We start from the raw sequence: 12,114 nt of genomic DNA, 5'->3' as shown, positions 1-12,114 counted from the left end.
ATATGTCATATTGTGTGGCCAAGTATTTGTGCTAACAAGGCAAGCCCTTAACCAACGGAACTATCTCACCACCTCAGTGTTGAAGTTGTGTGTGTGTGTGTGTGTGTGTGTGTGTGTGTGTGTGTGTGTGTGTGTTTTAAGATAGAGTCTCTCTATGTGACTAATCCTGGTTGACCAGGAACTCATAGAAACCAGACTCATAGAGGTCTGCCCACCTCTGCCTCTCAAGCACTGAGATTAAAAGTGTATGACACCCTGCCTGGCAATGTTGAAATTTTTAAAATTCACTTTATTCTTAATTTTCAAAAAAATACCAAACTAGAACAATCGTAGAACATTCTCATGTGTTTTCCACATTGATTTTTATGAAGGGATCAGTAAGCAGCACCAGCAGCGAAAGGTGAAGTCAAGAGAGAAAAGGAGAGATGAAGACTAATAATGTGTAACAGAACTGATTTGAAAAGTTCAAATAACTCACTGTCCTCATAAGCATGCTGTATCACATCCTTGAGTGTCTCAGGGTTCACTAAGATATCCATGCTTTGCAAAACAGCACCCACATCAACGATGGCCACACGACCACTTTTCACCTTAGAAAATATCTTCAAGGCATTTTGAAATTCTGGAGGGAAAAAATGAAAAAAAAAATATCAGACTGTAAGAACTGACAGCTTTTCCTGGAGAACGGCCTGGTTTTGAACCAATAACCTAATAAGGAAAAGGAAAACCAGATGCACAGGTTTCATTGTGACATCCCGTACACACACAGCATACCTCCACCATATTCACGTGCATTACCCTTCTCTTGCTCGCTCCCGATCTGAACACTCTCACCCATCCCTTCCCCCTTCTACATTCAAGTCTTTTTGTTGCTACTGCTGAACTGATAAGTTTAAATATGACTACTTATAGGATCATGGATAAGGGATTACTTATAGGAACTGGGCACCTTACCAGTGGCTACATCACTGAGGAAACTGGGAAGAGAGCTCTTGATTCTCAATAGTATACTTTGTTGTTTTTGTTTTGTTTTGTGGGGATTGTTGGTTTGTTTTTTAGAGTTCTGTAAGATGTGGTCACTCTGATTCTCCCTTGCTACTAATTGGTAATTCATTTCCCTGAAAACACATTTGTATTACGTATACATACATTACTGAGTAACAGTGGTATATTAAAGGTATTCTAACTAGATGTAGTGGTACATGCTTGTAATCGGAGTTCTTAGGAGGTAGAGCTGGACAGTCAAGAATTCACAGGCAGCCTCAGCTACATATCAAAATCGAATTCAGTGTAGATGACAAAAGACCCTGTCTCAAAATAGGACAAAAATATTCTAAAGTCGATAATAAACTTGTAATTATCTAGAAAGAGCTGAAGATCTTTGAGAGTTCAATACTTGGATATCTTAAATTTTAAGTAATATATAGTTTTTTATTTTGTTTTAAAAGTAATAAGGGGAGCGGCAGGACTCCTGCGCCTGAGACGCCGCCGGAACCTGAAAGGACAGACCGGATAAACAGTTCTCTGCACCCAAGTCCTGTGGGAGGGAGAGCTAAACCTACAGAGAGGCAGACACGCCTGGGAAACCAAAAGAGACTGCACTCTGCACACATCTCTGACGCCAGAGGAAAACACCAAACGCCATCTGGAACCCTGGTGCACGGAGGCTCCCGGAAACGGCGGTGCAGATCTTCCTGGTTGCTGCCGCCGCAGAGAGCCCGTGGACAGCACCCCACGAGCAAACTTGAGCCTCGGGACCACAGGTAAGACCAACTTTTCTGCTGCAAGTGACCTGCCTGGTGAACACCAGACACAGGCCCACAGGAACAGCTGAAGGCCTGTAGATAGGAAAAACTACACGCCCGAAAGCAGAACACTCTGTCCCCATAACTGGCTGAAAGAAAACAGGAAAACAGGTCTACAGCACTCCTGACACACAGGCTTATAGGACAGTCTAGCCACTGTCAGAAATAGCAGAACAAAGTAACACTAGAGATAATCTGATGGCGAGAGGCAAGCACAGGAACCCAAGCAACAGAAACCAAGACTACATGGCATCATTGGAGCCCAATTCTCCCACCAAAGCAAACACGGAATATCCAAACACACCAGAAAAGCAAGATCTAGTTTCAAAATCATATTTGATCATGATGCCGGAGGACTTCAAGAAAGACGTGAAGAAGTCCCTTAGAGAACAAGTAGAAGCCTACAGAGAGGAATCACAAAAATCCCTGAAAGAATTCCAGGAAATCATAAATAAACAAGTAGAAGCCCATAGAGAGGAGTCACAAAAATCCCTGAAAGAATTCCAGGAAATCATAAATAAACAAGTAGAAGCCCATAGAGAGGAGACACAAAAATCCCTGAAAGAATTCCAGGAAAACACAATCAAACAGTTGAAGGAATTAAAAATGGAAATAGAAGCAATCAAGAAAGAACACATGGAAACAACCCTGGATATAGAAAACCAAAAGAAGAGACAAGGAGCTGTAGATACGAGCTTCACCAACAGAATACAAGAGATGGAAGAGAGAATCTCAGGAGCAGAAGATTCCATAGAAATCATTGAATCAACTGTCAAAGATAATGTAAAGCGGAAAAAGCTACTGGTACAAAACATACAGGAAATCCAGGACTCAATGAGAAGATCAAACCTAAGGATAATAGGTATAGAAGAGAGTGAAGACTCCCAGCTCAAAGGACCGGTAAATATCTTCAACAAAGTCATAGAAGAAAACTTCCCTAACCTAAAAAAAGAGATACCCATAGGCATACAAGAAGCCTACAGAATTCCAAATAGATTGGACCAGAAAAGAAACTCCTCCCGTCAAATAATAGTCAAAACACCAAACGCACAAAATAAAGAAAGAATATTAAAAGCAGTAAGAGAAAAAGGTCAAGTAACATATAAAGGCAGACCTATCAGAATTACACCAGACTTTTCGCCAGAAACTATGAAAGCCAGAAGATCCTGGACAGATGTCATACAGACCCTAAGAGAACACAAATGCCAGCCCAGGTTACTGTATCCTGCAAAACTCTCAATTAACATAGATGGAGAAACCAAGATATTCCATGACAAAACCAAATTTACACAATATCTTTCTACAAATCCAGCACTACAAAGGATAATAAATGGTAAAGCCCAGCATAAGGAGGCAAGCTATACCCTAGAAGAAACAAGAAACTAATGGTCTTGGCAACAAAACAAAGAGAAGAAAAGCACACAAACATAACCTCACATCCAAATATGAATATAACAGGAAGCAATAATCACTATTCCCTAATATCTCTCAACATCAATGGCCTCAACTCCCCAATAAAAACACATAGATTAACAAACTGGATACGCAACAAGGACCCTGCATTATGCTGCCTACAGGAAACACACCTCAGAGACAAAGACATACACTACCTCAGAGTGAAAGGCTGGAAAACAACTTTCCAAGCAAATGGTCGGAAGAAGCAAGCTGGAGTAGCCATTCTAATATCAAATAAAATCAATTTTCAATTAAAAGTCATCAAAAAAGATAAGGAAGGACACTTCATATTCATCAAAGAAAAAATCCACCAAGATGAACTCTCAATCCTAAATATCTATGCCCCAAATAAAGGGCGCCTACATACGTAAAAGAAACCTTACTAAAGCTCAAAACATACATTGCACCTCACACAATAATAGTAGGAGACTTCAACACCCCACTCTCATCAATGGACAGATCGTGGAAACAGAAATTAAACAGAGACATAGACAGACTAAGAGAAGTCAGGAGCCAAATGGACTTAACAGATATTTATAGAACATTCTACACTAAAGCAAAAGGATATACCTTCTTCTCAGCTCCTCATGGTACTTTCTCCAAAATTGACCATATAATTGCTCAAAAAACGGGCCTCAACAGGTACAGAAAGATAGAAATAATTCCATGTGTGCTATCGGACCACCACGACCTAAAACTGGTCTTCAATAACAATAAGGGAAGAATGCCCATATATACGTGAAAATTGAACAGTGCTCTACTCAATGATAACCTGGTCAAGAAAGAAATAAAGAAAGAAATTAAAGACTTTTTAGAATTTAATGAAAATGAAGGTACAACATACCCAAACTTATGGGACACAATGAAAGCTGTGCTAAGAGGAAAACTCATAGCGCTGAGTGCCTACAGAAAGAAACAGGAGAGAGCATATGTCAGCAGCTTGACAGCACACCTAAAATCTCCAGAACAAAAAGAAGCAAATACACCCAGGAGGAGTAGAAGGCAGGAAATAATCAAACTCAGAGCTGAAATCAACCAAGTAGAAACAAAAAGGACCATACAAAGAATCAACAGAACCGGGGCTGGGGATTTAGCTCAGTGGTAGAGCGCTTACCTAGGAATCACAAGGCCCTGGGTTCGGTCCCCAGCTCCGAAAAAAAGAACCAAAAAAAAAAAAAGAATCAACAGAACCAAAAGTTGGTTCTTTGAGAAAATCAACAAGATAGATAAACACTTAGCCAGACTAACAAGAGGACACAGAGAGTGTATCCAAATTAACAAAATCAGAAATGAAAAGGGAGACAGAACTACAGATTCAGAGGAAATTCAAAAAATCATCAGATCTTACTATAAAAGCCTATATTCAACAAAACTTGAAAATCTGCAGGAAATGGACAATTTCCTAGACAGATACAGGTACCGAAGTTGAATCAGGAACAGATAAACCAGTTAAACAACCCCATAACTCCTAAGGAAATAGAAGCAGTCATTAAAGGTCTCCCAACCAAAAAGAGCCCAGGTCCAGACGGGTTTAGTGCAGAATTCTATCAGACCTTCATAGAAGACCTCGTACCAATATTATCCAAACTATTCCACAAAATTGAAACAGATGGAGCACTACCGAATTCCTTCTATGAAGCCACAATTACTCTTATCCCTAAACCACACAAAGACCCAACAAAGAAAGAGAACTTCAGACCAATTTCCCTTATGAATATCGACGCAAAAATACTCAACAAAATTCTGGCAAACAGAATTCAAGAGCACATCAAAACAATCATCCACCATGATCAAGTAGGCTTCATCCCAGGCATGCAGGGATGGTTTAATATACAGAAAACCATCAACGTGATCCATTATATAAACAAACTGAAAGAACAAAACCACATGATCATTTCATTAGATGCTGAGAAAGCATTTGACAAAATTCAACACCCCTTCATGATAAAAGTCCTGGAAAGAATAGGAATTCAAGGCCCATACCTAAACATAGTAAAAGCCATATACAGCAAACCAGTTGCTAACATTAAACTAAATGGAGAGAAACTTGAAGCAATCCCACTAAAATCAGGGACTAGACAAGGCTGCCCACTCTCTCCCTGCTTATTCAATATAGTTCTTGAAGTTCTAGCCAGAGCAATCAGACAACAAAAGGAGGTCAAGGGGATACACATCGGAAAAGAAGAAGTCAAAATATCACTATTTGCTGATGATATGATAGTATATTTAAGTGATCCCAAAAGTTCCACCAGAGAACTACTAAAGCTGATAAACACCTTCAGCAAAGTGGCTGGGTATAAAATTAACTCAACTAAATCAGTAGCCTTCCTCTACACAAAAGAGAAACAAGCCGAGAAAGAAATTAGGGAAACCACACCCTTCATAATAGACCCAAATAATATAAAGTACCTCTGTGTGACTTTAACCAAGCAAGTAAAAGATTTGTACAATAAGAACTTCAAGACTCTGAAGAAAGAAATTGAAGAAGTCCTCAGAAGATGGAAAGATCTCCCATGCTCATGGATTGGCAGGATTAATATAGTAAAAATGGCCATTTTACCAAAAGCAATCTACAGATTCAATGCAATCCCCATCAAAATACCAATCCAATTCTTCAAAGAGTTAGACAGAACAATTTGCAAATTCATCTAGAATAACAAAAAACCCAGGATAGCTAAAACTATCCTTAACAATAAAAAGACTTCAGGGGGAATCACTATCCCTGAACTCAAGCAGTATTACAGAGCAATAGTGATAAAAACTGCATGGTATTGGTACAGAGACAGACAGATAGACCAATGGAACAGAATTGAAGACCCAGAAATGAACCCACACACCTATGGGCACTTGATTTTTGACAAAGGAGCCAAAACCATCCAATGGAAAAAAGATAGCATTTTCAGCAAATGGTGCTGGTTCAATTGGAGGTCAACATGTAGAAGAATGGAAATCGATCCATGCTTATCACCCTGTACAAAGCTTAAGTCCAAGTGGATCAAGGACCTCCACATCAAACCAGATACACTCAAACTAATAGAAGAAAAACTAGGGCAGCATTTCGAACACATGGGCACTGGAAAAAATTTCCTGAACAAAACACCAATGGCTTATGCTCTAAGATCAAGAATCGACAAATGGGATCTCATAAAACTGCAAAGCTTCTGTAAGGCAAAGGACACTGTGGTTAGGACAAAACGGCAACCAACAGATTGGGAAAAGATCTTTACCAATCCTACAACAGATAGAGGCCTTATATCCAAAATATACAAAGAACTCAAGAAGTTAGACTGCAGGGAGACAAATAACCCTATTAAAAAATGGGGTTCAGAGCTAAACAAAGAATTCAGAGTTGAGGAATGCCGAATGGCTGAGAAACACCTAAAGAAATGTTCAACATCTTTAGTCATAAGGGAAATGCAAATCAAAACAACCCTGAGATTTCACCTCACACCAGTGAGAATGGCTAAGATCAAAAACTCAGGTGACAGCAGATGCTGGCGAGGATGTGGAGGAAGAGGAACACTCCTCCATTGTTGGTGGGATTGTAGACTGGTAAAACCATTCTGGAAATCAGTCTGGAGGTTCCTCAGAAAATTGGATATTGAACTGCCTGAGGATCCAGCTATACCTCTCTTGGGCATATACCCAAAAGATGCCCCAACATATAAAAAAGACACGTGCTCCACTATGTTCATTGCAGCCTTATTTATAATAGCCAGAAGCTGGAAAGAACCCAGATGCCCTTCAACAGAGGAATGGATACAGAAAATGTGGTACATCTACACAATGGAATATTACTCAGCTATCAAAAACAATGACTTTATGAAATTCGTAGGCAAATGGTTGGAACTGGAAAATATCATCCTGAGTGAGCTAACCCAATCACAGAAAAACACACATGGTATGCACTCATTGATAAGTGGCTATTAGCCCAAATGCTTGAATTACCCTAGATGCCTAGAACAAATGAAACTCAAGACGGATGATCAAAATGTGAATGCTTCACTCCTTCTTTAAAAGGGGAACAAGAATACCCTTGGCAGGGAAGAGAGAGGCAAAGATTAAAACAGACACAGAAGGAACACCCATTCAGAGCCTGCCCAACATGTGGCCCATGCATATACAGCCATCCAATTAGACAAGATGGATGAAGCAAAGAAGTGCAGGCCGACAGGAGCCGGATGTAGATCTCTCCCGAGAGACACAGCCAGAATACAGCAAACACAGAGGCGAATGCCAGCAGCAAACCACTGAACTGAGAATAGGACCCCCGTTGAAGGAATCAGAGAAAGAACTGGAAGAGCTTGAAGGGGCTCGAGACCCCATATGTACAACAATGCCAAGCAACCAGAGCTTCCAGGGACTAAGCCACTACCCAAAGACTATACATGGACTGAGCCTAGACTCTGACCTCATAGGTAGCAATGAATATCCTAGTAAGAGCACCAGTGGAAGGGGAAGCCCTGGGTCCTGCTAAGACTGAACCCCCAGTGAACTAGACTGTTGGGGGGAGGGCAACAAGGGGGGAGGGGGAGGGGAACACCCATAAAGAAGGGGAGGGGGGAGGGGGATATTTCCCCGGAAACCGGGAAAGGGAATAACACTCAAAATGTATATAAGAAATACTCAAGTTAATAAAAAAATAATAAAATAAAATAAAACCAAAAAAAAAGTAATAAGGGAAACAAGGGATCTTGATTACTCTCAAAACATTTGACCATAAACTTAAAATATAGGAAACCAACATTTTAGAAACCTAGAAATAGAAACTAAAATATAAGCAATGGTTTAACAGCTATGAAGTATTTACAAGTCTACACACATAAATAAATAGGAAAAAAGGCTTTAAAGTAAACAAAGAAGCCTAGTATCATGGGAACTTGAAGGAAAATCTAAACAGGAAGTGAAGAATCCAAAGGAGAAATGAGGCAAGTATCTTATCTATTGTACACAAGCAGGCATTTAATAAAATTATGTGAGTGAATGAAAAGCAGTTTTGCTTGCATTTCCTGGAATAAGAATCCTACACCACATTCTTGTAAACTTGAGTGTAAGACAACACAGTCTGATTGATTATAAAAATACGTGATCCCAAGGACTGAGCTAAGACATTGATCTTGCCTAATGGGTAAACGAGAAACTCTAACAGTCTCAGAGTTTTGGAAGTAGTTGTTTCTATAACTAACAAGAATGGAACTTACAATCACTTTGTCATTTACTTGTAATCCCAAATCAGCTTCTGGTTTCTGTCTGAGCCTGGATCTGACCCTGTGCCAGCTCTCTATACCCAGATCCTGCTGGGAGAGAGCTGGTCTCCCAGGAGTGCTAAGGCATAGGCTTACAAGAAGGTCAAGCCACTGTCAGAGACAGGAAGACCAGCTAACACCAGAGACAACCAGATGACAAGAGGCAAGTGCAAGAAACTAAGCAACAGGGGCTGGGGGTTTAGCTCAGTGGTAGAGCGCTTACCTAGGAAGCGCAAGGCCCGGGGTTCGATCCCCAGCTCCGAAAAAAAGAACCAAAAAAAAAAAAAAAAAGAAACTAAGCAACAGAAACCAAGGCCACTGACATCATCAGAACCCTGTTCTCCCACCACAGAAAGTCATGGATGCCCTAACACACCAGAAAAGCAAGATTCTGATTTAAAAATCACATCTCATGATGATGTTAGAGGACTTTGAGAAGGGCATAAATAACTCATTTAAAGAAATACAGGACAAAAAAGAAAGAAAGAAATGCAGGACAACACAAGTAAACAGGTCAAAGCCCTTAAATAGGAAACACAGAAATCTCTTAAAGAATTACAGGAAAACACAATCAAACAGGTGAAGGAATTGAACAAAACTATCCAGAATCTAAAACTCGAAATAGAAACAATAAAGAAATCACAAAGGAAAACAATCATGGAGATAGAAAACCTAGGAAAGAGATCAGGAATCATAGACGCAAGCATCACTAACAGAATACAAGAGATAAGAGAGAGAATCTCCGGGGCAGAAGATACCATAGAAAACATTGACACAACAGTCAAAAAAAATCAAAATGCAAAAAACTACTAGCCCCCCAAAAAACATTTCAGGAAATTCAGGATGCAATGAGAATATCAAACCTAAGGATAATAGGTAAAGAAGAGAGTGAAGACTCCCAACTTAAAGGGCTAGTAAATATCTTCAACAAAATTATAAAAGAAAACTTCCCTAACCTAAAGAAAAAGATGCCCATCAACATACAAGAAGCCCACAGAACTCCAAATAGATTGGACCAGAAAAGAAATTCTTCCCATCGCATAATAGTCAAAACACCAAATGCACAAAACAAAGAAAGAATATTAAAAGCTGTAAGGGAAAAAGGTCAAGTGACATATAAAGGCAGGCCTATCAGAATCACACCAGACTTCTCACCAGAGACTGTGAAAGCCAGAAGATCCTGGACAGATGTCATACAGACCTTAAGAGAATACAAATGCCAGCATAGGCTACTATACCCAGCAAAACCCTCAATTACCATAGACAGAGAAACCAAGATATTCCATGACAAAACCAAATTTACACAATTCATTTCCATAAATCCAGCCCTACAAAGGATAATAGGTAGAAAACTCCAACACAAGGAGGGAAATTACACCCTAGAAAAAGCAAGAAAGTAGTCTTCTTTCAACTACCCCAAAAGAAGATAGCCACACAAACATAATTCTACCTCTATCAAGAAAAATAATAGGAATCAACAATCATTGGTCCCTAATATCTCTCAACATCAATGGATTCAATTCCCCAATAAAAAGGCATAGACTAACATACTAGATACATAGGACCCAGCATTTTGCTGCATACAGAAAACATACCTTAGTGACAAAGACAAACACTACCTCAGAGTAAAGGCTGGAAAAAACTTTTCCAAGGAAATGGTCCCAAGAAACAAACTGAAGTAGCCATTCTAATATCGAATAAAATTACTTTCAACCAAAAGTTGTCAAAAAAGTTAAGGAAAGACACTTTAATTTCCTGAACAGAACACCAATGGCTTATGTTCTAAGATCAAGAATTGACAAACGGGACCTCATAAAATTGCAAAGCTTCCGTAAGGTAAAGGATACTGTCATTAGGACAAAACAGCAACCAACAGATTGGGAAAATATCTTTGCCAATCCTACATCCAATAGAGGGCTAATATCCAACATATACAAAGAACTCAAAAAGTTCAACTCCAGAGAATCAAATACCCCTATTAAAAATGGGGTTCAGAGCTAAACAAAGAATTCTCAGCTGAGGAATATCAAATGGCCGAGAAGCACCCAAAGAAATGTTCAACATCCTTAGTCATCAGGGAAATGCAAATCAAAACAACCCTGAGATTCCACCTCACATCAGTCAGAATGGCTAAGGTCAAAAACTCAGGGGACAGCAGATGCTGGCAAGGATGTGGAGAAAGAAGAACAGTCCTCCATTGTTGGTGGGACTGCAAACTGGTACAACCACTCTGGAAATAAGTCTGGAGGTTCCTCAGAAAATTGGCCATATTGCTACCTGAGGAACCAGCTATACCACTCCCGGGCATATACCCAAAAGATGCTCCAACATATCACAAAGACACATGCTCCACTATGTTCATAGCAGCCTTATTTATAATAGCCAGAAGCTGGAAAGAACCCAGATGTCCTTCAACAGAGGAATGGATACAGAAAATGTGGTACATCTACACAATGGAATATTACTCAGTTATCAAAAACAATGACTCCATGAAATTCATAGGCAAAAAGATGGAACTGGAAAATATCATCCTGAGTGAGGTAACCCAATCACAGAAAAACACACATGGTATGCACTCATTGATAAGAGGCTATTAGCTCAAATGCTCGAATTACCCAAGATACAATGCATAGACCACATGAAACTCAAGAAGGATGACAAAAGTGAGTATGCTTTACTCCTTCTTTTAAAGGGGAACAAAAATATCCATAGAAGGGGATAGGGAGACAGAGTTTAGAACAGAGGCTGAAGGAACGCCCATTCAGAGCCTGCCCTACATGTGGCCCATACATATACAGTCACCAAAACTAGATAAGATGGATGAAGCTAAGAAGTGCATGCTGACAGGAACCGGATATAGATCTCTCCTCAGAGACACAGCCAGAACATGTCAAATATAGAGGCAAGTGCTAGCAGCAAACCACTGAACTGAGAACAAGACCCCCTTGCAGGAAATTAGAGAAAGGATTGAAAGAGCTGAAGGGGTTTGCAACCCCATAAGAACAACAATGCCAACCAACCAGAGCTTTCAGGGACTAAACCACTACCCAAAGACTATACATGGACTGACCCTGGGCTCCAACTGCATAGGTAGCAGTGAATAGCCTTGTTGGGGCACCAGTGGAAAAGGAAGCCCTTGGTCCTGCCAAGCTTGGACCCACAGTGTAGGGGATTGTTGGGGATGTGGTAATGGGAGGTGGATGGGGAGGGGAACACCCATATAGAAGGGGGGAGAGGTTAGGGGGCTGAGGGACAGGAATCCGGGACAGGGAATAACATTTGAAATGTAAATAAGAAATACCCAATTTAATAAAAATGGGGGGGAGAGATGTCTACTCAAAGTATTTGTCCAATTTTTGAATTGCATTACTCAAGTTATTTTTGTTGAGTTTTCAAAAATCTTTATACATACATATATATATATATTAACTCCTTGATATACACATTATTTGCAAATACCCTGTAATATCTAAAACGTTCCTAATGCTGCAAATCTTAAGTGCAGCCCCTCATGTTGTGGTGACTCCCAACCATGAAATTATTTGTGGTGCTACTTCATGACTGTCATTTTGCCACCGTTATGAATCGTACTGTGTGTGAATATCTGT

General features: G+C 39.9%; 1 protein-coding gene across 1 annotated transcript in view; it reads right to left on the bottom strand.

The window, feature by feature from the left end:
* The window catches only part of Efcab3 (EF-hand calcium binding domain 3), a 506,364-nt gene that overhangs the window by 451,429 nt on the left and 42,821 nt on the right, over positions 1-12,114 (bottom strand). Inside the window, exon 9 of the mRNA XM_087572380.1 lies at positions 479-622. Coding sequence (XP_087428506.1) covers positions 479-622 — 144 coding nt within the window. The remainder of the gene's footprint in view (positions 1-478; positions 623-12,114) is intronic.

This window comes from Rattus norvegicus, chromosome 10 (assembly GCF_021556685.1).
Source record: "Rattus norvegicus strain SHRSP/BbbUtx chromosome 10, alternate assembly SHRSP_T2T, whole genome shotgun sequence".
NCBI lineage: Eukaryota > Metazoa > Chordata > Mammalia > Rodentia > Muridae > Rattus > Rattus norvegicus.
The sequence above is the reverse complement of the archived record's forward strand: the minus strand, read 5'-3'. Positions and strand labels throughout refer to the sequence as shown.